This window comes from Semicossyphus pulcher, unplaced genomic scaffold (genome assembly GCF_022749685.1).
Source record: "Semicossyphus pulcher isolate SPU_LCO1_2020_fin unplaced genomic scaffold, fSemPul1.0.p SCAF_16, whole genome shotgun sequence".
Taxonomy (NCBI): domain Eukaryota; kingdom Metazoa; phylum Chordata; class Actinopteri; order Labriformes; family Labridae; genus Semicossyphus; species Semicossyphus pulcher.
In genome coordinates, this window is record NW_027211670.1 from 8,665,708 (window position 1) to 8,691,683 (window position 25,976).

General features: G+C 43.2%; 1 protein-coding gene across 1 annotated transcript; it reads right to left on the minus strand.

Annotated features, from left to right (window-relative positions):
* Nucleotides 1-282: 282 nt before the first annotated feature.
* ubald1a (UBA-like domain containing 1a) lies at nt 283-24,742 on the minus strand. The gene is made up of 3 exons (XM_069665020.1): nt 24,475-24,742; nt 23,846-23,905; nt 283-2,940 (listed from the first exon to the last, which is right to left on the minus strand). The coding sequence occupies exons 1-3, from the start codon at nt 24,580-24,582 to the stop codon at nt 2,617-2,619; spliced, it is 492 nt and encodes a 163-aa protein (XP_069521121.1). The 5' UTR covers nt 24,583-24,742; the 3' UTR covers nt 283-2,616.
* Between the last annotated feature and the right edge of the window lie 1,234 nt (nt 24,743-25,976).

The window sequence follows — 25,976 nt, forward strand, 5'->3', positions numbered from 1 at the left end:
GAGAGAGAGAGACACAGAGCAGAAAAAGACCGAGAGGTTTGTGACTTTGTAGTCTGGCTGGGCGACTGTATTAAATCCGCCAGGCTGAGAGGTAGCCAAGCGTGAGATTATGATGCATCCATTTTCCTTCTGTCATTATTTAACACACTGCTCTGGAATCTGTAGTTCACACACACACAAACATAACACATACGTCTTGATAAGGAGGCCAAATAGGCAGGCCCCTTCCTCTTAAAAACCTCATATTGGAACATCTTATTCACACAATGCAGTAAAAGCAGATTAGGTTGACATACAATATTTATTTAGGTTCACAAAAATGATAAGTTAATTATCAGGTAGTCCACAAATATTGTGGGAATGGTCTCATACAGTCATACAAGTGGGGAAACATACATGAGAAACCATTTAGGAACAGGCCCACCCAGACACGCTCTGATTTAACCAAATAAAGTATGAAGCATGGAAAAGGATGAACTCAAACATTAGTTTAGTCTAAATAATAAAAAAGGAACTTGCGTATTTATTCATCATTATATCCCCAATTATCTCTTTTAAAAAAAGACCCCCATCGGCTAGTCAAAATATCTCTTATCTTTCGCTCATGAAAAATAATCCAAACAGGAGAAACTAAAAAGGGGCCGACCCTGCTTTTTTAAATATTGCCGTGTACCAGGATCATCCCTGAACTGTCCTTCAGCAGGATCAATGCACCAGGGACCGGTCGGAGCCGGAGACCTCAATGACTTAAAAACCCCTCTGTGGTACAGAATCTGAGGCTCAATATATACTGTATATCTGACATTAGTCTGTAGTAGGGATGCACGATATTGGATTTTTTGCTGATATTTTCCAACCCTCTTTGCCGATTTAGATACCGATATATTAGGCACATGTTTATTTCCACCTAATTGCAGAGATCATCAAGTCTCCCCTGTAGTGGAATTGATAACATGTCTACTCTTGTAGTGGCCCACCGGCAGAAGCAGAAATAACAAAATACAGTGCTTTTTCAAATGTACACATTCACTGGGCAATATAAGAAAAGTACTTAAACTTAAGTTATGTACAAAATGGCATATTTATTTGTTGTAAGATTTTATATTTTAAGGGAATCATCGAGCATTTAGGCATAATTAAAGCGTTTTATCGGCAGAAAATATCGGTAGTTACCGATAACAAGCTGATAATATCGTGCATCCCTAGTCTGTAGTGTCCCCGAATAGCCTGTGGTGGGCTTCCCGAAGCTGCCCCCCGCCCTTTTCTTTTCTTTTAGTTATTTTTGCATTTACAGTGAGACAGTGCTGATTCGACGCCTTTGTAGAGAAACGCTCCTCTCTTGCATTTCCATTAGCTTTGGGAATGACGCCCACCACCCCGCCCTCATCTTTAACCCCACCCCCTTTTCTCCAGAAACGTCTCAACCTCATGTATGTTTGCTACAAAAGATGTTACACGTTATGAACACATCATGCAAAGTGGCAATTCTGTTTACAAAGATGGAGTAGTCGTGTTTGTTTTTATAATCTGTAGCCATTTTAGCTGCTTTTGATTCACTCTTTCAAAAGGAAAAAAATAATCAACCTGAAGTCCCGCCCATTTTCAAAGCCACCTCCCTTAACCTTCCAACAAAACCAGAACAATTAGCATTAAAAACGATATTATATTAAACCATGACTTCTCGTGTTTTTTCTTGTAATAACCCAAATGTCCAGAAAAGAAGTGTACAGAGGACCGCTGTAGTCTGAGTCCAGGTTTAAAACTGTCAGGAAAAGCCTTCGCAGCGACCCGAGCGGCTGCTGCCTTTAAGAAAAAACCTTTAAAAACATGTCCTGCGGCGGCAACGGTTGGTTTAACAAGAATCCCTGATTGGCTGAAAGAAGTCAGGTGACCACCAGGTGAGGTAAGAAAAGTCCCACCTTTGACGATGGGGATGACAGTATGGAGGCGTTTTTTTCCTCTAATGCGCGTGTATCTGTGTGTGTGTATGTGTGTGAATATATATATTTGTGTGTGTGTGTATACATTTTTGATTACAAACCGACCCCCCTCCCGCTCACATGCGCACACACTCACACTCAAGTGCGTGTTGATTTCTGAGTCAATCTCAAACACTGCATTGCAAGTCCCTCTCTCCTCATGCAGCACGGACAGAAACACAGAGCACCAGTGATGAAAAGACACCGGCCGAAACGATGGAAAAAAAATGAACTGAAAATTAAGTTTGCTGCCTTGAAAGTCCTTGAACATCACATAGAATCCTTGGGCGTGACACTTTTTTAAAAATTTCTGTTTTTTTAGTTCAATAATATTTCTCTTATCTATGCATTTACTTAGGAAAAACTAACAAAGATTTCAGTTGCTCTCTTATTACTATATGTGTGCGTATCTTTTTTTTTTTGTCTATTTTTCTGTTGATATTTTGCATTGGTTTTCTCCTCTTCTTAAATCGTCCACGTTGAGTTTTTCTTGGTTTGCGTAGATATCCATCCGTATTTTGGGAAAAAAACACCAAAACCAATTTTTCTACCCCATCACCACCTCCCACCCTCCTCCCTCCGGTTTCCCCTCCCTCCCCAGGGTGGAAGGAGGGCTTTTTCAGTCCCGTGCTGCCCTTCATCTCTCAGCCTCCATCGCTACGCTAGCCTTCTGCTCCGCGCCCGCGTGGGGGTTCACCCCCGTGGGCCAGGCGGGGCAGGGCTGCGTGGGGGGTTGCCCCTGAGTCCAGAGTCCCTGTGGAGGTTGCGGCACATTAGGTACGTTTGGTGAGACGCCCCAGCCGCCGACCTGGGGGGGCGGGGGCGAGGTGGCCATGGAGGCAGCCATGGGACTGCCACCGCTGCCGCTGTTGAAGCTCTCAGACGCCTTCAGCCTGGAGAACATGGTCAACGCGTCCGGGAAGTTTGGGGGCGTCGCTGGTGTGTTGGCTGGGGTGCACATCTGAGGATGAAGAGGAATGGAAAGGATTAATGTTTGTCCAAAATATGAACAAAGATAAACACAAACAAAAAACCAAAATAGAGAATTAGGACAGCCTCGATGAGACATCAGGAGGACATCAGTGTTTCACAATTTAAAGGAGCAATTTGCCCCTGTAAAAAGGCACTGTCAGTCAAAGCTGGTGTTCTCTGTGATCAAAGAAGCAACAATATTGGAAATTGGCGCCATAGCTGTGGAGAAAGTTGTACAAACAGCTCGTGGTTTCGCCCATTCTACATTCTGCGGTACAGAATCCGAAATATGAATATTCGAGAAATCTTCATGTCTGTAGCCTACATTTCAAACCTGACGATTCCGAAGGAGACATGACATCGGAGGCGGGCGTCTTAGATTGAGGAAGTGTAGTTTAGCGAGCTCCCTGGCCTCTGCTAGATGACACTTTTGACGTAGTATGGCGCAAGTTTTCCAGGGAAGCATATAGCGTCCTCCAAAGGCACAGAGCCAAATTGCATTTATTTTTTTTACCATAATAGCATTAGCTCCCCATAATAGCATGCTAGGACTGAGGATGAAAATTGGCAAACTGGCCCTTTAAGTGATTTACACAAGAGAAGAAGAAGATTTGGAAAAAGGTGATTGATGTAAAGTTAATTGGGAATAATAAGAAACTCTATGAACAGTTTGAGACAGAAAGGTGCAACATTAGCTTGTTTCAGTTCTCAGATGTATTTCTTGATATTTTTTCTGGCTTAAAAATCTTAATTGGACAAAATAAATACAAATAAATGAATAACCAGCAGATGAATCCATAATGTAAATAACTGTTGCTAGAGAATGACTATGACAGTCGGCATGTTGTGTGTTGGAGGTTAACAGAGCAAACTATAACCCGTCTGTCACCACATTGTGTTTCATTGAGACGACAATAAGCAGAAAATTGGCTCGTGTGATGGATTTCTTTCAGAGTGAATCTCGACTGTCACTGAAATAATGAGGTTAAAAAGAGATTTTTGCTTTTATATATCACAGCAATCAAACCCCAATACTGCTGTAGTGAAAAAATCCTGTTATGCTGTCGACTCTGGAAGGTTTTCCTCAAGAAAATTCACCACACCAACAAACATTATGACTTCAGCATTGTACGTTATGGGGTGCAGGAAAAAGGAAGTTTCAGCAGTGTTTAAAAGCGGATCTCTGTGTAGCTGTTTTGTATAACTGCAGGGGACTTTAGGGGAATCCCAGCCACTCTCTGCTTCCCCGGGGGCTCCTGATGGTTACATTACAGCCGTCTGTTTACATCCACTTCCTCTTTCAACTGTAATGTAGCGCCCAATTAGATGTAGCAGAGTAAATAAACTTGGTGGGACTGAGAATGATGGACAAACTTGCTTTCTTACACACACACATGCGCAGAGTCACCTCGGCCCCTGGGCTGTAACCTGCTCCGACCCTGCTTTGTGCCAGCGCTGCTATTGTTCTGCTGCCAGGATGAACACAATACATACGTGTGCCAAAAACAACAGTGAACCTATACCCCCTTGTGAACAACATGTTTGGCTGCTCAGAAATAGTAAGGCTTCATCGTTAACATCGCACAAGGCATCTAGGTTCGCTCCTTTGCGTCCCCCGGCCATTTGTGACCAGGAAAACAACAAGCTGCTGAATCCCACAGGGAGGTCGTGTTTAGCCAGGAGGCTGCTGTCTAAAAATAAGAACCCGAAAGAAATAGGCGTCAACAATGGAAGAAAACTGCTTGGTAACTCCCAGGATCATGCTTAGTTTGTGTGCACAAGTCGCCCAAGCTGTTTCTTTATCACCACTTGAACTGTGATGGCCTTAAATACACCCGATGATCATCTTTTCCTACAGTGCAACAATTTCCAGATAACATGTTTAAATAATCAGGCCAAGTGTTCAGTTGTTTGCTTAAAAGTGGGGGGATTTTCTGGAATTGGGAGTCATAGCCTCCGTGATTCAACAATAGGGAACAGCAGCTGCAGTCACACGAGTATTGGACAAAGACAGGCAGAAACAACATTCCCAGACCTCATGCTGGCCCGTGGTATCTAATCTACTCTTGGCTCCGTCACCCAGGATGCTCAGATTGTGACACACCGCCTGGACGCAGAAAAACACCAGCGTGACAGCGACACCGCTCCTCCCTCGGGGGGTGTAATTGGACCGCTTTGCCCCCTAAAAGTGCTGCAGCTTGCAGGTTAGCCCTGCGGACGTACAGTTTATGGGCCGAGGCGGGCCGGGCAGAGCTAGAGGTTCTGTAGAGGGGCACTCTGTTGTGAAAGGTGAGTGTGTCCACTGCGCGCTCTGACAGGAAGCGCTGGCTCATGTCTCCCAGCTTGTTTCCTGCAGTAAAGAGACACCCTGGAATGCAGAAGTGACCTCGATGATCCTTCCTGTTCTTGGCGATGGGAGCCATCGGTTAGATTCGCGAAACCTTGCGATCAGGCCGGGGTGTGCAGCTCAGGAAGGTGAGACCTACCGCCCCATTGCTCACTGCTAAGGAATGGAAAATAATTTTGAAATCAGCTGACCTTTCAAGCCGATTTTTCCTTTCTAATACCAACTGACCCTTCGCTTAAACTAAAAGATCCCACTTTTTCATTTTGTTTAAAGCGCGTCAGGATATTGCTCACATATCGTGGGCTTGATCCAAGAATCTTTGCTTAAAACAGACACCTAAAAGAAGCTAAGCTAATTGAGCGCCATCTTGGTCTACTGTGCCCAGAAAACTGCTTTATTCAGTGTAGCTCTGCCTATGTCGAATTCTCCGCTGTCAGTGAATGCTGCTTGTTATTATCACTTTATAAATGACTTGAAATCAGTTCTTCCTTGCCTCTCTAAAACAGTAGTAGGTGGTGGCAACCATAATGAATACATGGTGTTAGCACAGAGCAGTTTGCTTTGTTTCGGAGGAACAAAGAAGAACGTATTACAGATGAAATGTTCCAGGATCAGATCGTTGCACTGACCGGTGTTCTCCCCAAACCCTGTAATTTTAGGCTTCACTGGAGGCTTCTCTGATAGTATCACTATCGGGACAACTCTAGACTCTACATTTAAAGTGCACATATTTATTTTCTGACTTTTGCTTTATATTCGACAGCCGACTAAAACAGAAACCAACTTCAAACACCACTTTCAAGTCTCTCAGCTGCCCACCTCACACTCCTCCACTGGTAACACAACACAACTCTTTAGTTTCGGCCTGCCAGATTAGTGACTGCAGCGTCTTTGCAGGGGACCAAGGACAGAGTCAGACACGCAGACCGTATCAACCCACAGGGGAGGAAGATCTGGTCCAAACACTCAGCAGCTCTCTGCCAGGCTGAGTGTGGATCTCACTGCTTATCAGACACTTCAGTCACAGATTAAAGCTTCAGTAGAAACCAAAACGATCAGCACGTATTCATAAAGAAACATCAAATTACACACAAATGGGGACATAACTTACATCTGCAGTTTAAATCACATCGTAAATAGGCAGGACATGTGTTTTGTGTCCATTTTTTGGTGTTTCAAAATAAAAGCACCAGAGGTAAAGACTCCACACTGAGATTAAAGCCGTCGCTCTGGTGCTGCATACTGAGGAAGCAGGTTACTGTGTGTTTTCCCTTTGTGCGTATTAAGCAGCCTAGTAGCAGATTAACTCTCGCCGCACCGAGGTGAGGACAGAAAAATACTGCAAGAGCTGCTGAGACCGCTGCGAGCAGATCGAGGCCCAAATCCTATTGGCTGTCGGACAACTGACGGGCACGTGGGCTGCAGCAAGAGGGTTAATATTTCATCAGAGAAAAATCACTACCTGTGTGCACACAGATACACACAGGAGCTGATGAAAATAATGCCTTCAGAGGTTCTGTACACATGAAAGCAACATGGTTTAAAAATGGTGTGACGTTTAGATATTTATTTGGGACACACAAATAGCTTCGTGTTGGAAGACGTGTGCATTTTGTTCTGTGGGTTTGGTGTAGCTATTTTTATATTTAAAAGCCAAGACATCATACAGTAATTTAATACAGTCAGTTACATAAGGGATAATGCATAGTGAGCAGGTCGTTATAGCAGATTATTACACGGCTGTGTTAAATACTTGATTCTGATTGGTTAATTACGGCATTCCGAAGGTCTGTTATATCTCGATAACAGAGCGTTGCTATGAAGAACAGACCGTTACTAGGGATTCTTATCACAGAATCTGGAGGGCTAACTATAATCATATAAATAGCAACGGTTAACTCTGTAGCCGTCTTAAAAAGAGCTAAGCTAGCGGTTATTACACACATTATAAACAGACTGTAACTTCTATCGTTACAGTCTTCTTTCCGCGGCTTGATATGATTACAGCTAGTCCTCAGGATTGTGGGATTAGAGCCGCATCCCCTAGCAACAGTCTGTTCTTCATAGCAACAGTCTGTTATCGAGAAATAGCAGACCTCGGAATACTCTAATTAACCAATCAGTCAAGTATTTAACACAGCCATATAAGCTGAGTCAAGATGTTTAAATTAAAATTAATATATTATTTTCAATAAGAACAAAAACTTTCTGTCGTTACTTAACTATCACAAAGGTCAGTGTGATGTGTTTTTATTCCCCTGCTAGGTTTGATGTGTCTCCAGAGCATTTTATCTCGTAGCAGCATTATTGACATGTACCACATGTTTTGCCTGTTGACCCATCTTTTCCCCGAAATCCTGAATATTTCCACACTGCCAAGTTTATAGAGATGTAAATATTAGAGCCGATGTTATCAGGCTGTTTCTTGGCTGCTTGCCATTATTTACCTGGTACTTGGACGCAAACAGAGGCAGAGAAGAGCCAAAGGAATTTCAAAATAAAAGCAGTATGGAAAAGATAATGATATGGGTCAATGTTTTGATTTTATGTCAATGTATTGAATTGTGTAGCATTAAGTAGATGGATCGATTCACCCTTTTTTTAAAACACATAGAGGTTCATATAATGTTGGGACTGATATCTGAGGTGCATGTTAACTTTTTTTTGAAGCAGTGTCTCTTTAAATCCACGCAGAAGGGCCAAATAATCGGCATTAGATGCCAATAAAACCATAAAAATGTACAAGCATAATGTCTGGCTCCATTGTGGACAATCACTAGTGAGTTACCTGTGTGCAAACTGGGCGAGGAAGAAGATAAAAACTTGCTATATGTTACTACTGTATATTCTGTGGGTGCATTTAAGTTCAGTGAGGACAAAAGGCAGCGTGAGAGGTCTGCTGAGGTAAACTTGTTTTCAAATTAAGGTGACTGTGACACACTTAATTGTCCGTCTGGTCTGAAAAACACTATGAGTTGTAATTTGAGATGAGTCGACTCAGTTAACCCAAACAATCTGCTGTCTCCAGGCTTTGTTAGCTGGTAAACAATCGAGCAGGATCAGAAAGAATAACGAGAAAACAGAGCGGAAATTTACTGTCATGTTCCCGCTGAGAAGCTCAACCTGCATGTTTCAGCTGATAAAAGCTGCTGTTGTTTTAAGGTGACGGTTCAGAATGACAGACTGTGCGAGCGAGTGCATGTAGCCAGCAACAGACAGTGTGTTACAGCAGGGAGGTCTGGCCTTTTATTCAGACGTACTGAGACAGCAGGAGCCGGTTTGTGTTCAAAACAGAGCCAGCAGAGATGGGTGGCCATGGAGACCGTTGTTATGAGGAAAGCAGCAAAGATCTCCTGTTGTCGGGTCGGAGCTGAGGTACGACTGAGCTCTGTGGTCGCAGCGGCATGGCACTGTCCACTGGCTTTATAAGTGTGTTTGCTGAGCCCAGCATGAGGAACACACCGCTAACAGGCCACTCTTAACATGCCGGGCCCACGCCAAACCTTAAACACTCCTCCGTTTGTGTACATATACATGAATGTGTGTGTGCGTGCGTGTGTTTATCCACAAATACAGATGAGTTATTTCCAGTCTGACCGACCACATTCCTCAGAAATATCAAGTGTGTGTTTGTGCCAGGCTGAAAACAGGAGCTTTCTATCCTCCTTGCATACTTGTGCAGAGGGTCCGGTTACGTCTCGTGACCCCGACTGACCTCCCTGCTGGTGGCGTTTACCTCGGTGCTTCCACCCCACACACTCGGATTCGTCTCACTTCAATCTCTGTGGATGTTTCCGTCCAGCTGTCGCAGGAATTTTAAGCCAGATTTTGGTGCAACTAATGAAATGGGATCTGCTTTTTTTTTGCAATGCAAATAAACTGACTTCTTTATTAACCGGTAAATTCATGCTTCATTCAGGAAATGAAACAAAGGCACACAGCAGCATCTAAATATAAGAGAATAACAGGTTATAATGTATCAAATTTCATCATAATAAGCAGAACAACACTTAATCTGAAACCCAACTTCTCCATCTCCATCCTCTGCGGTGAACACTGGTGTGAACCTACGACGTGTCTGTTTTCTCTCCATCTTTCTCACTTCCCACTCCCCGTCTTCCTCCCTCTCCCTCCAGTCTGCGGCTTGTTGCCTACAGTTCACACACTGTGTGTCAGAGCTCGCAGCAAACTGTGCAGAGATATCTGTGAGACACGAAAAACTCTGTGCAGGATGCGCTCTGACATCTCCATCCACGGGCATCGCATTTTTACTAGAACTGTATTTTCTGGATGGATTATAACATCCAGCTTGCTGTGTAGTGTAAAGTGTGCATATAGTATCTGTCAGATGGATTTAGTTAGATCTGCTCTGCCTGAAGGGATGAGGCGCTCTGAATTGGTGCCCCATTTTAAAACCCTCCTCAAAACAAGCTCGTAGAAGCTAGCATAGCTGTTGTAATGCTTTATTTTTGCGTCAGTTTGGTTTTACTTCGGTTTGTTGGTTTGCTATATTTATTGTTTTGTTTTTTACATTAACATTTGAAATGCAAATATTGCACTGCTAACAGACACTTTGCCTCTTTTTTTTCATTGCTTTGCTCTTCTTAGAACAGTAGATAGAATAGTCTTCACTGTAAGGGTCTGTGTCCACTAACGGCGGTTTTTGTGCTGGCAGCATCTTCTTTCGACACAAAACCAATGCAGTTCAGCATTTTCAGTGCTCAGCGTCCTCAGCGCTAAAACGCCCTTCGTGTCAGCTGTTTTTGCTGAGTTGGGTCTTTAGCTTCTTCTTAAAGGTGAAAGGGACTCTGTGGACCGAATGGAGTTTGGTAACTCATTCCACCACCTGGGGACTACTGAGGAGAAGAGTCTAGTTAGCGACTTAGGGCCCTGTTGTGATGGTATTACCAGGCGCCTTTCATTGGCATTAACTTTGTCAACAACAATGGCGGAGGAGAAGCTAATCGTTTCATTTTTTCGAGTGTACATTCCTTGTCTAGAGCTGCTGCTAACGCCAGGACATGATTCCTTTCCATCGTTTTTATGTTTTCTTTGTAAAATTTTCTTGAATAAAAGCAAATATTAAGCATACAAAGCGATTCAAAACAGACCAAGGGAAGCGGAAGTGTTTGATAACCTACTTTGGTAACCTAGCAACAGCAGACGGCGAGAAGCGCTCTGAAATTGAGGTTGTGGGCACTTCCAGCGCAAAAAACGCTGTAAGTGGACACAGGCCCTAAACTGACTGCATGCAAAATGATTTTTACTTAAGACAATAACTGGTTTTCAGCAAATTTGTTGACTTCTTTCAAGACAAATATGAACTTTATCTTTAGTTTTAATTTGATCTCTGAATGTTTGGTTATTATTCAAAATAACAAACGTCGCAGCTGACTGGTCAGTGTGCCTGTCAGAAAGTGTTTCTTCACTCCAGCATGTGTCAGCTCGCAGCACATGGTGTACAAGTGCATCGACCAGACAGCTACAGCTGAGCAGACATGCACACTTCAAATCTGTGGTTATTTGTTAAACCTGAGGACAACCTACACCTACAGCTCAACCTAAACAGTGTTTATTTATTTAATCAAATCAGAGTTTTGTATCATTGTATGATAAAACAACTTTTTTCTTCTTATTGGAGCCAAATGTGTAGGAGTCCCAGCTGTGCACCGGGCAAAGTCAAAAAGGCAATGTAACCTCAATCCAGCTGTTCCACTGCCATACAGTGCACAGTAGAGCACTAACAAAGTGTAGCTGTACAAGACAGAAAAAGAACATGGAGTCTACTTCTGTAAATCGATTATTATCACGGGAAAAGAGTGCAGCAGGATGAGGACAGGAGATACAAACTGTGGCTGCACCTCTTTAAACTGCGTGGATGTGTGGGAGGATGCTTCGGTTCCACCAGCAGCAGGTCTCGACTAGTCTTCTCGTCTGTTTAAATGCATTCTGAAACATTGACTCCTTTTGTTTATTTTTCTTTGGGCATGTGAGAACAATGTCATACAAACCTGGCAACACCGACCCTGCAGCTCTGTGCCCACTTCAAAGAGTGCTGCAGTACAGTATAATGGAGCCAACTATGCAATCCGAGCATCTGACACGAAGCCCAAAGTGGACAAAGGAGGATGAAAGTTGACCAAGCAGAGATTTAAATAGATAAACAGAGGTCAAGTTGGCCTCCAGATGAAATAAAATGCCTCCGTAATTTATCACATCACTGGCAAGGAGCACAGAGAAGTCTGCCATGTTTAGCTCGGGTTACAGTTACTGCATTTGGATGTTTTGACAACATGCTTCCCAAATATGTGACCTCAACAGATGGCAGTTTACCGCTCAACTACGTCCAATAAACAAGCAACTCGTGGCTCCACGTGACATTCAATTAGGGATATTCAAAGTCAGATTTATTTGTAATCTGGCAGCGATAGCCTAAATAAACATCAAAACAAAGACGTTTTTCCATTTAAGGGTCGTACAAAAGACAAACGAATGCAATGCGAGCACTGTGAGAATAACGGCTAAACTGAGACGCGAGACGGATAAAAGAGTGAAAGAAATGAGTGAAACCAACAGAACGGGGGAGCGAGCGGCAAAATGGGAGCTGAAACAAAATGGAAAGAGAGAGAGAGAGGGAGGGAAAGATGAAGGGAGGAGAGAAGTCAGGCTGAACAGAACATCGCAGCATTAAGGGTGCATGATTGTGCCTGCCTGTTAAATGTTTAAACAGGGAGTGTTTTTATGGCGTGTTTGTAACCCAGCATTGCTTTTAGAGCTCTGCAGAGGGATCCAATGCAACCATGACTAACTAACATGTGTGCTAACAATAACAAGGCTAATGTGTTTGTTATTATTAATAGTTAGTTAGTGATGTTATGAAGATACTTGACATGCAGTATGATGTATTCACGGAAATGCCCTTGAAAAACTTTTCAAAATGTGGCACCAGCCTTCATTATATAATTAATTTAGCTTTATACTCCAGCTTTAAGAGGAAGGGAAAAGTATTTCAGTATTGTTGAACTTCTTTCTGCTGTTTTCATGTCTTCTCCGACTCTGGCAGTGACCTTGGTGTATGCAAAAGTGCAGCTGCAGGCAACAGGTGAGCGAAGCGGTGGCATTTTTCACATGTATCCAAACAGGCGGAGGCGGACAGGAAAAAAATAGACAATTGACCCTTCGCTAATTCCCTTCGTCCAATCCTATGTTAGCAACCGTAACTATGCGTAGGAGGCCTGTCAAGCTTTCAGAACAAGGAGAGATGCCGAAACATGGAGTCTGCACGTCCGACAGCAGATGTCCTCAAAGTTTAGAGGGGGGTGTTAAATTTGTCGGACATGGATTAAAAATTGTGGAAGACAACTGGTCTTCGCTTGCGATCCTGTCTGGCCTTCGCTGCCACCAATGATGATATCAGCACAGCCTTTATTTTACTACCCCTTGGTTTGTGCCGTTGTTCTGGCAAACTTGTAGGATTTTGTTGGGTTTTCCTGTTGTGACTTAAGGAGATCCAGTGTTTTGATCAAGCTCACGATAAGCGAGCAATATCCTGATGCGCTTTAAAACAAACTGAAAAAATTGGATAATTTAGTTTTGCCAGCAATGAGCTAAAACATATGCGATAATGAGAGTTATAGGGAGTCATAACTGAACATTAGATTAAAATCAAACAAAAGATTGACCAACCCTGCTGTGCAAGAACATTGTTGTAGTAGTCCTCAACATGAATTGTCAAGACGTGGGGTGCCTGAGGTAGCTTTCAAATGCGTGTTGTTGTCCTTGTCGACATAATTTGCTGACTGTTAAAAGGGGAGGAACTAAAAAGGACTTCCATCAATCATGTAAACATGTATCAGTATATAGTAGAGGTTTGGCATTACTTAATGTCACCTCATGGACAAACTGGCTTTATGTCTAAAGCAGACAAGCATCTCTTCATCTGTCTTTGTATTATCTCATCACACAGCTCACCAACAGAAGGTGACACCCTGGGTTTTATGGGACTGTCGGGATGTCAGAACTACATGTTTCTTTACCCGACTAAAAAAAGGACGTTAACAGGTGCTGCTGAACCTTCCAAGTGACTCCTCACCCTTGACCCCTTACCCCGACCTCACCCACCCTCCAGGAGCTGAGCCTGTGTAGGAGTAAATATTATGTACACACAAAACACGGCTGGGTTTGTGCTCACGAGGGACCCGGTTGATCATTAGCCAGGCTGTGCTCTGTTTTCATGTGTTGTGTGAAATACAGGAAGGAGAATGAGGGAGAGAAAAAAGAGCAGCGATGACAGAAAGAACAGAAAGAGAAAGAAAAAAGATCAATCTACAGAAAATGGGAGAACTGGTGATGAGTGGAGCGTGTGTTGTGTTGGACTGACTGCACACGCTGCACTGCTCACACAAAAGCTAGCATGCTAACAATGCGTGTTCAGTGGCACACTCGAATCTAGAAAAAGGAGTTTGGCCTGTTGACTGGTAACAGTCTGGCAGCAGAAACTACTGGGCCAGAGGTCATCAGGAGGGAAAACAAACCACGGCTCTGATCCAAACACTTGGTTCAGCTTGCTAAAAGATGTTTCTTCAGGCTATAAATACACAACATTTTAGCTTTGCTTTCAGCGCAAATGCAGCACATGCATCCAAACAGTGTCAGCTTCCAGTTTTAAAAGGAACTACTGAACGCCATCACGGGAATTTTATCGGAGAACTCGAAACTGCTGCAGGCTCTGACTCAAGCGTTGGCCCACATGACAACAAAGACAGACACAGGAGATGTCTCAGTTCGAACAGCTACACCGCCATAAATAAACTAGAATAATTGATTAAAGTATTGAAATGTTTTTTTCATTTGATTTTGATAAATAAACATACAAACATATTGATCCAAAACAGTGATCAAACAGGACTCTGCGATCAACAATTTCCAGTGGCCAGTTTACCCTCGCCTCATGCCGCGGTTGCTGCATGCGGTTACCGTGACAGCCCTAGTCATCAATAAATTTACAATGAAATGAAACGACAGACAGAAGCCTTGACTTTCTCCTGCAAAAAGAATGAAGGCTCTCGCTATCATACTTTTATTTTAGATCAGTTTGAAAAGGGTAGTGCAAAAAATAAAGATTTCCTGCGGCATCCTGCGGGGTGTATTTTCAAAGGTTAAATGTTTAAACCCCAAAAGCTATTGACTGAAAGTTGATCTAAAATTTTGCAACTTTAAATTGCAAAATTGTGTTATTTTGCAGTGTAAAGCTGCAAACTGCACTACATTTATAGATCTTATGTAGGGACTGTAGAGCAGTGCAACCAGGCTGCACTGCCACGGCTAACCTAACACCACAGGCCAAAGAGACTCAATATGACTACACTCACTTTATGTAACAGACAAGGCTCAGCCATAGGTCCAGTCCATGTGTGTGTGTGTGTGTGTGCGCGTGTATGAGTGCGCGCAAGTGTACACAGCCACACCAGGAATCAGTGTGAAACCCAATCCTAAACTCCGCTGCTCATAAACACATCTGGTCCCTGCAGCCGTCCCACATGGATTCCCATTCCCAGAGTCCCCTGAGCCAAAGTTCCTGTGTGTGTCCGTCTGTGTGTGTCTGCGCACAAGCCTTTGAGTGTGTGTGTGTGTGGTTAGGGTTCTGGGAAGCCGTGCTCCTGGAAACATGCAGGGCAACACGCTGGAACATGCATAGCGCAGGCCAAACCTCTTCAGTTGTGGCTAACTGCTTGGCTTGGCTGTACGACACGCGGCTACAGACAACCACACATGCACGCGCGCACACACACGAAGAGGAACAGTTTCATGCACATCCATTAACAACATTAACGGATCTAGACATGATTAACTCTGAAATCTGAGACACAGTACTGAGAGGATTACAGTGTGCACGTACAAACTTAGACACAAACAATGGGAGAAATAAATAGGGACGCACTGATCTGATACTGATATCAGATATCGTGCCGATACTGACTCAAATATCTGTATTGGGTGTCTGTGACAATAGAGCTAATCCTAAGGGTATAATCTATTGAAACCTACATATATGTTTCTGTGCACTCAGACAGCCTATATGCTTTCAGAAGAAGGTGGGGAACTGCACTGCATGCTACTTTTGCGGGCCAGCTGTTTGGAGGTGTTTCACACTTGCTATGCTAACAAGTTTGATATCTGTAAAGTTTCAAATCTGTAGGTAAAAGTATGTCGGAGTAATTCCCAGGCTTCTCAGCTCAGTCTGCTGTGAACGCCAGGTTTCACGCAGTTTTTTCTACACGCTGCACTTTATGACGTCACAAAGCTTCGGATAGCTGGCCAATCATAAGAAATGGGCTTGTAGGAGCGGGGTTTCTTAAAGGGACAGAGCTGAGTGAGTCGTTTCAGGCAGAGGCTGTGAGGGCCTGCACAGAGCAGCAGTGTGAGAAATATTATTAGTTTTTTATTAACTCTAAATTATGCTAAGCTACACCACAGGTATCACAGAGGGAAATACAGAATGCAGCCTGAAATTAGCATAATAATTTTTTAACAGTTGTAATTATTACCCATATTAATAATCATGATAGTACATACTAAATATCCTAGCATGTAAATCTTGCTATCTTATCAGAGAAAGCATTCTGGCAAAAGGCCTGCTGAAGCTGAGCGCGCCAAATAGTACGCAGCCAGTTCTTATTTATTGCTCAGCGTGTCGGTGGTGCAGCCGTTGCCTCACTTGGGCGTAAAGCTAACGTTAGCAGGTGAGTCGTCTTTGTTAAGTAAGACAGCTGCTTTGTACAAAGTCAAAAACACGTTAGTTACTTTGCCGTCTATGATGAACAACTCAAAATACTTGAACACGCTGCTTTTCAGATGCGTTGGTGTCGCTACTTTCGGCATGCAACGCTTGTCTCCTCAATTTTCACGGCAAAAAACATAACATTAGTTAGCCAATAGGTCACTGGGGCACCTTAGAGGTAAAGCCGATTGTGAATTCTTACGGTGCCTTTTGCTGCATCACAAGGCAAAGGTCTTCAAATGGTCTGTTGCGCTTACAGACTTTGAATTTGAACGGGTCATTCCAGTTTGAAAATAAACATCTCCCCCCGCATATAATTTAATTTGAATTAAAAGTGGCCGCCCTGTTACTAACCGACTTAGTATCTGTTGAATCACATAGTCCAGGTATCGGTAACAATATTGGTAACAGTATCCGTCTCAGTATCAGTCATTCTGCATTCAATAAACGTCAGTAGTTGAGAGAGAACAGCTTGTTTCTTCTGTGGCAGAGACACAAATCAGCAGCCTTGTGTTTCTGCATCTTCCACACAAATACCTGGCACTGCCTTGCTATTTGCAGATTTCACCTGAGGCACTAACAAAACACTCTTCCTCACTTGTTTTTATTGATTCCGCACAGTTAGTTAATAAACAATCCAAGTAACCTCAATATACACCTCTCTTAGCCTCCCTCCATCTCCTGCGGTGTGAGAACAACGCATAAAGGCTGACACAGAGGGAGAAATAGCAGCAGACAGTCGTCCATGTTGTCAGCTGGTGATTTATGAAGGTAATTATAGCTCTGCTCTTCTGCATGGGCACACCACACACTTCAAATCCCAATGAGTGATCTTACACGGATGAGAAAAGTTAGGATTTCGAAAAACTCCTCTTTTTAAAGCCACACCCGGACGCCAAAACCAAAATGTTTGTAGTTACCAGAAACAACCCCTCAAACACACACACACAGGCACGCCAAACCCTCCTCCTGGGTGTTTATATTGCCAGGAAACGGCCTTTAAACAACTTCACGCCCACTTTTATCGCTACCCTGCGGTGCCCAATACCATTCTCCTACGTCACCGAGCACGGTCAATTGGCAGTGAACGTTGCCCTTTGTATAATCCAAGTTTATTTAGTTAGCTTGTGCGTGATGATGATGAAATACAGTTACAGCACTGTAAAAAAGAAGGTGATTATTAACACTATGGAGCTGTTTGTTTATGACTCTAAGCTGGATTGTGGTTGAGAGGGAAACAGTACAAGTTCTTTAAATGGATACAGTTGAAGATTACTTACTGCCTTATACTTTACTAAAATGCTCATTTAAATAAGGGCTGTGTATTGACAAGAATCCGGCGTTACCATTCAATATATTGCGATATACTGGGATACTGTAAGCAAGGCAATATATTGTGATTTTTACAAAATCTAACTTAAGAAAATTTTGTATATCTGAAGTTAAAACTCCTATGAGGAACTTTCGGTTTGTGTTGATTTTGGCGCCCCCTATAGACAGAGCCGTACCTCGCACCTTCACACGTTGTTCCAGATTTGATGTCAATGCTTATTTATTAATGTCAAAGTTATTGTGGAGGAAGACGAGCTGGTCAACATGCCCAGCTTTCAGGACACTTCCCTGTGCAGTTACGATGTCTCCTGCGGTGGAGAAAAACCTAGCACAAGCAACTCTGCACAGGACACAGAACAGCTAACAGCTAACGGTAAACGAGTCGTGTACCGTTAGCCGTTTGCTGTACTGTTAGCTGTGTCATCAGAAAATGCACTCTCAGATTCCTTGTGTCCGAGTATTTGACTGTGGCACGGCGCATTTTGCAAACGGCATGGCTCTTGTCTAACTCCTTAGTGCCTTCTTTGTTGTGGGAGCCAAAATGAGCCAACACTTCAGCTCTGTACGCCGCGGGAGCCGGTCTAATTCATTCGGATTCAGCCATCAGTGGTAATGTAAACACGCTGTCTTATTTTGAAATGACCGGATGCTCTATGCTGTTTTCCTGTCTTACTTCCTGTTTGGAACGATCTGCTCTGTTCAGCTTGACGCGTGCTTGAAGCCGCCTCCGTCAAAAATAGACTTGACGCGTATTTTTCTGGGACACGTCAGAGACGGAACACGGCGCGTGCTGTGGAAACACGAGGATTGACTAGAGTGGGCGCGATCAACTCAGGAGGTCGCGGCAGATACAGATCCTGTAGGGTATGCAAGTCAAATGGTTGAACTGCCATGTAGCAGTCGGGAATTGAAACAGAACCAGCACAAACCGCTGCATGTTAACTATGAATTAAAAATGGATACAGCGTTTTTAAGAATCGATACAGTATCACAAAACATAATATTAGGAAATTTAAGTATATCGCTATTTCTTACACCCCTAACTTAAATCTAAAGACAGGATGATCCACATGACCTGGACTATTTTTTAAAGTGTAAAAGGACTTTGCAAGAGATTTATCAGGAAGGAAAAAGGCACAGGAGCTTAAACTGGAATTAGAAGTGTTTCTTAGTTTTTACATCAACGTACGGTCGAGAGTAGAAGGTAGATCTCCTGTAAGATTTGCAGATATGATTCAAGACGAACAGAAGAAGTAAATTATTTTCATGACCCTGACCCACTAAAGCCAGAATACTTCTGAACACAACAGTCCTGACTTTCCTGCGGGCCTGTTACATGACGACCTCACCGTTTTCCGTTTAATAGCCATGACTGTGGCACAAATTACACACATGTGAAGCAGCCCTTTGTGGCTTACTCAGTTCATTTCCAGACTGAGTCACATGATGGGGGTCACATGTTCCCAGACATCATCCAGCTGGGGCAACTTCCTCCCGCTGTGGTCACATGAGGATTCATTCACTTTATTGTGGCTGTGCGACGTGCCCCAGATGTTGAGATATTCGTCATGGAAACGCTGATATTGGTGTTGAGATATTGTTAAAGTGTCCATGTTTTTCTTTCCTAATCCAGAGAGACGGGCTGTTGTAACACTGTCTAGACCAGATCACTGAAAACCATGATGACTGGACCAAATAGTTCCCGAATTTGATCATGTGTGAAAGAAAATCTAGTTTAAGGAAATCTTTTCTTGCACACATGATGATGCTTAAAAATGACCCATAGTTTCCAGTCTATTATTACCATGCAGTGATATAACTAGGTGTATGTGAAAGAGCGTTTTTGACAGCTCATTTGTGTAACAAGAATCAGAAATAGGTCACACATATGCATGACACCAAAAAAGGCAGGGGTACAAGAGTATGTGCATAATGTTTGATGAGGCAAATTAGCATGAAACAGCCGGAGGCAGCATAAATACAACTCCGACATCATGCATTTCAAGTACAGGAAAACACACAGATATGTTTTGGGAAGGGAAACGAGAAGATGAAAGGGGGATGATTCTATAAAGAGACAGAGCTGGTGAGGGAGGCCAGAGGAGGAAGGATCAGGGTGCTGTGTTTTTAGTCATACCGGCCCCCTCTGCTGTGAAAGGGTCCATTTTGGGTCGGCGTTAGCGCTGCATCCTACAGGAATGTGTTGCGGTTGCAGTGTTTGTAAAGGCAGGGCGTGTGTAGAGGAGCAAACTGGGAGTCGGCAGGGAGGGGTGGGACTGAGCTTAAGGCCTGGGTGTCCCTCGTGGAATATAGATGTTAAGCTTTGACGGCTTTATTTAAAGCACACAGAGACTGTTCAAGACCCATCATGTGGATGTACACACTCTCCCTGTAAAGACAGACTTTGTACACACACAACAACAAACGGTGTTACATGCGTGCCTGCGCAGAGATTGTAGCTCTTTCACATCGTGTGCCAACGCAGCGGCACTCCCCTGGGTCAGGGATTGTTGGTAAAAGGAAATAATAATGACAGGGGCTTTGGCTAAATCCTCCACAGTTTACCATTACACAAGACTGTCATGGTGAGTAGGCCAACCCAGGTCACTGCTGGATATGTGATACAGGGTGTAAACTAGAGATGTCCCAATACCAAGAACAGATCTGATACAACAGCCACAAAGAAAATACATACTATTTTTAAGAGCTGCATGGATTTGACATGATTGCTCTCGTTGCTGTAAAGCTTTGCTCAAGTTAAACCCTTTGTAAAAACATAAACATATACAGAGAATGAATGCTACAGAACTTTATTTTAGTATCTCGTTTAGGGGGCTCATTATTTATGTGATGGGATCGTTGCATAAATGCACATGCTTGTCGATTCCTGAGCCCACAATTTAGGCTGTACGGGAACAAGTGACTGTATATATAGATAGACAATGTGTCTCCATCTCCTCTCGTTGTACAAAATTGAAGCCAAAATACCCCCATGATAGGCGTTGCCATCTTGCGATGATGACATCATTTGGAGCCAGAGCTGGAACCAAAATACACACACTTAAATTACTGGAAAAAAACAGCAAAGATCCCACAGCTGGCGTATTGAACGGCAGAACAGCTTCTTGTGTTGGTCTGAGGCAGACGTTCACAGATATGGAAACTTCAATGACTGTAGTGATTGTTTTATTTACGTTTCCTCTCGCTGTTCCTCCTCTACTCTGCTAATCGAGAACAGCTCGGCTGCAGGAGCCGTATTCGTCAGAAGAGCTGTCAATCATCCTTTTTACAGCATCAAAAAACTCATTTAAACTAAACTTGTCCGAAAAATTTACACTTGGACGCAAGAACTAACTATAATGACAGAAACCATGTTTGAGAAACATTTATTTGACGTGTATTTTGATTTTATAGTTTGACTCATGTCCCATCTGTTAACATGGAGGAGGCGGGCTTTATGACCTATCCTGCAGCCAGTCAGCAGGGGGCGATAGAGATGTTTTGGCTTCACTTTTAAGGAGCTGTCATGTCATCCATCTTTTTATACAGTCTATGGTCCAGGTTAACAAAATCAGACTTGACATGGCTTGATTGCTATCCCGTCGACTGCTACAAACACTCATCAGACAAGCTTTGTTTAGAGATAACATGCATTTCTCACACAACAGCGCTTTGTATCCTAAATCGTCTCTCTCCCATGAAGCCAAATTTAGTAGGGAAAGCGATTTGTCTCATACATTGTTTTTGGGGCCTCAGAAACAATAGCGAAATCCAGCTCAGTGAGCAGCATCTATAAACTAACTGACCTACATGACGTCCCAACCTGCCACGCTGCCAAACACTGCATGTCTGCAGGCGATCTGTGAGGGGGCCATCTGGTTTGGGGTGAGGCTTCCAGCCAAAATAGCGATCTCAAGGATGAGTTCAGTTTGTGTTGTAACACAAAACACTGACGCAACAGCATCAACGAACGATACTTTTTTCTGTGTTTACTCGAAACCATAAGGGGGGAAAGAGTTAAGAGCGAGAGTGAGAGCAAAGTGGATTAGATTTGTACACTAACGAACGCTGAGGTCTGATAAGCTGCAGGAAGGTTGGATGCTGCCCTACTGTAGCGACTCACACACAAACACCATACAAATGCATGCACCTAAAGTACGCATGCACATATGCAACAACGGGAACGTGAACGTGTGATTATGCAAAAACAGGTCTATAACAATAACACCGCGAGCACACGTAGGTACTGTGCATTGTGACTTTCATTATCCAGTGTCTGCAGGCATCGAGCTCAGCCCTATTTGGCAGACGGAGCAGAACAGCTCTTGGCAGATTGTTTACTCTCTAGATTAAAGTGAGACATTTCATGAGCTAAATAGGGGACTGAGATTGTCTTATTTACTGATCAGATGATAATGGAAGTCTGGCTTTGTGCCTTATAATAAGGCTGTGAGAAATATGATTCAGCTCTGTGTGCTGACTGGCAATACTGCGCTGTAAATCTGTGCGCACTCACACACTATGCAATAAAAAACAATCCTCTTTTATCCCAATCTCTGTATTTCTGCTAGAAATGCAAAGCTATAATGTTCCGCAGTTTGATGCCGTCAATAAAAAACTGAAAGTGAGCTAAAATAAGAGTCAAAATCGCCCTACATCCATGTCGCGCTCTGTTCTAGAGGGCTGCTGTTGCTGGATGCTGCCATGCATGCAGCTGCAAACAAAGACTTGTGTGCAGCCAAAGTGGGCTGCTGCTAAAAGCCCAAATACTGCTAGTGTTTCATAATTTTCAACCCCTGTGTGTGTGTGTGTGTGTGTGTGTGCAGAGTCTCCCACAGTTCTAATGCCTTCCAAGTTACTCTGCTTCGATTTCTCTGCCCTTAAAAGTCCCCAATTACAGAGTAGCGTCAGGCCAGCAGAAACCCAAACAGAGATAACCAGTAGAAATACACCGATGCAAATGCAACTGCTCGAGGGTCTGTTTGTGAGAGGCAGCTGTCCTGTTCCTGGAAAGACTTTTTTATGTCGTCTTACCCTAAAAACAGGGGGGCCCTTCCTTTTGTTATGTCAGCTGATACAATGAAAATGAGGAATTTCATGTATCTAAACTAAGGACCAAGATAGGCACATTGAAAATGACATGTCAGCATTGGCAGATATGTCATTCTTCTGCCGATATTTTCCGCCGACACTTCAATTATACCTAAATGCTCAATGATTCCCTAAAAAGGCTTGACGAAAATTTGTTTTAGTTGAAAGAAAATGTTGCATACATACGGCCCTTTGTACGTAACTTAAGTTTAAATAGTTTTCTTACATTGCCCAGTGAATGTGTACATTTTAACAAGCACTGTATTATGTTATTTCTGCCTCTGCCAGTGGGCCACTATAATAAAGCCGCTTTCCCACTGGTCAAAAAACCCACTAACACCCGGCTTTTTTGCTAAATGGGAAAGGCTACAATCGGCATTCAGACCCGGGTAATTATCGCCTCGGCTCTGATCAGCATTGATGGGAACACAAAACTTGTGTCAACACGCTAATCTCCACCCCCTTTCCGGCGCGACGCTATGCTCCGTCGCTAATTTCCGAGACTCCTCGTCATCTCAGCTACAAACTCCGCCCATCTCCGTCCAAGCAGCGGTCGAACACTGTTCCAAATTTGTCGTCGCCAAGAATGATAAATAGACTGAATGAGTGATAGATACAATAAAGACCTAACCACCAAAACATCTTCACTGTTTACTAACCCTGCTTCGTGCGTGTTTGTGACGTCAAATGGTGATGCAGCAGAAAAGAGACTGAAAGGCGTATACTCTACTGACAATGGGAAAAGAGACAATCGGCATTTATAAGCGGGTCTGCCTGGGTCTGAAAAAAACGGGTCAAGACACTAATTTCGTTCGGAAAGGGGTATAAGAGCAGGCATGACATCAATTCCAATATCAGGGCAGACTTCATGTTCTTTGCAATTAGGTGGAAAAAAAACGTGCATAATATATTGGTATCGAATTCTGCAATCTGCAAAAAGGGTTGGAAAATATTTTCCAAAAAATCCAATATCGTGCATCCCTAATCTATCTTTTATGCCCCCTCCTTCTCCCATACATACACACACTCTCTCTCTCTCTCTCTCTCTCTCTCTCTCTCTCTCTCTCTCTCTCTCTCTGCCTCTGTCAGTGTGGCTGCTGCGGCTGCATGCCTGCCTCTGTGTTTATTTCTGGAAGCTCACAACATGGCCGACATGTGCTTTGTTATTGTTAGTACAACATCATCCCTCTCGGCCTATAAGGGCTGCTCATCCCACTCAAAACAGAATAGTAGCCTTAAAGAAACAATAGCTTCGATTAGATTAGTTAATATTTAATATATAGAACAATAATAGCATAAAAAGGTGTATTATGTACAACCCCCCCTTCCTCTTTTTGCACTCACCATTTGATGATGATGGCCGTATGGAATATTTGTTTCTTGAAAAAAGGCACTGAGGGCAGTCTATAATAAAACACAGAAAAGGACATTAGGAACAATTTTTAATGACACTATAAATAGCTGGGGGCAAAGACATCCTTCCACAGATCGCTTATTTTGCTGTTGCTATAAAGAAAACATGAATAGAACAAGCTTGCGGAAAGGGAAAATATAGATTTATATTTGTAATATATTCGGTTCACCGCAGACTAAACAATCTCTCTTCAGTAGGCTAGTCGATACAACACGGCGGTCATCTTCATTGCGTAATAGCACTCGCTGGCCTCGCCTGTACACTGCTGTCATGTGTCGGATTATAGTATTTAATCTAGAGTAAAGTCTAATTGGATATGCAAGCTTCGCGCTACTGTGCAACCGTGTATCCCCTGCAGGTTTACTCAGGCTAAAGCACATAAATGCATACTTCAAATACAGCAAAAGTTCTGCTTTGAAAGTGGGCCGAATGTCTGCCACATAAAGCGGAGATGTATCTTTTATCTTTTGTGTGGAAATTCAAGAGGTTACAAAGTAGCGAGAGGCAGACAGGCGAGAGTTGCCACTAAAGCCTTTCTCAGTTTCTAGTTTCCTTTTACCTCGAACTGCCAATGTGCCGCTTGCAAAAGCTGCTTCGCCTGGTCTGCCGCACAACCCGCCGTCAGGACGAACTGGTTAATCATGACTTGATGTTTGAGTTCATCCATTTTCGACGAGGTCCGTGTCCTACTCGCGGCGACTGGCACTGAAACAGACTTTCGACCGTTTTCCTCTCTCTCTTTCTTTCTTCTCTCTAGTTGTATTCCGTTCCCCTGCCTCAGTCGTCCACCATTACAGCCGGTTGAGCAAACACAAATATTTACTGTAGGAGCGGTAGTGGAAGGAGCGTTGCGTGATTGACAAGAGGGCGCAGCCAATCAGAGGAGAGCATCGCCGGTGGGATTTGTATGCTGCGAGCGGAGGGGTCTCGCTTCACCGTGTCTTTAGCCGGCTGGTGCGGGTTTATTTTGATACTAAAAGATAAGTTAAACAAATGTAATTCATCACATTAAGTGCTTCTGAGATTTTAGTTAATATGTGGCATTGCAAATACCCCAGAGAAGGTAAATCACCACTCGACTAATCGCAGAAAGGGTTTGTTTGGACTACAACTCCCGTGAGCACGCGCTTTGTTTGTAAAGCTCCAGAAGGCAGACTTTTGTGAATGACGGCCGCTCTCGTCCAATTCCCAGGCGCGCTGTGTCACTATCTTGCCAAATATGGTAAACAAATACACCACCGCCAATTAAATCGCTCGGAGTTAAATTAGGGACAGCCGACAGCCATGGGTGCATTTTCTGAAGCGTCGTGTCTGCCCTGCGCTGCGCTATTCTCCTCATAATAAACTACTTATTCCCTGTATGTAACCCATTGGTGCCGCAGTTCATCCGCACACATTAGTGAGTACTGCAGCGGTACAGCATTTCTCCTTTGTTGTAATGTCATTGTAAGCATTTTCATCGATTAGTTTCAAGGCAAATTTAGTCTTGCTCAAGGACACTACAGCAGCTTAGATGTGAGGTGAGACTGGGTTTTGAACACGGCTAATAAAGAAAATGAATGCTAGCTCTAAACATCCAGATGGCCACAAAGACGCACATTAACGACTTAATTACCCTGTAACTATAAATTACCAAAATTAATGAGCATATAATAATGAACCATTAAACAAAACAGGGCCATTTATTCTTTTTGATGGCAGTCACTAGTCAATAATGTAATAAAAAGGAGAGGGGACTGCAGGCATTTGTGGTCAATAAACAAAGTTGGTACCTAAAAGACAATGAATGGACAAAGGAATATAATAAAACAGAATTAAACTGAATTTATGTAACTTAAAATTCTCCACCCTTCAATTCAAGCAATAGCCACCCCCTGCTTTTATTTACAAGTACGGATGTAGCCGAATAAAGGTCAGTGAAGGAACTACAGACGTCTAAAGCAGCAGTTATAGTGCAGACTGTGTGTAAAACGAGCCATCGGATATCAACACACAGCTAAGAATTGTGGGTAACTGTATACTGTAAACAGTCTTTTATCAATGGCATGTTTGTAGCAGCTG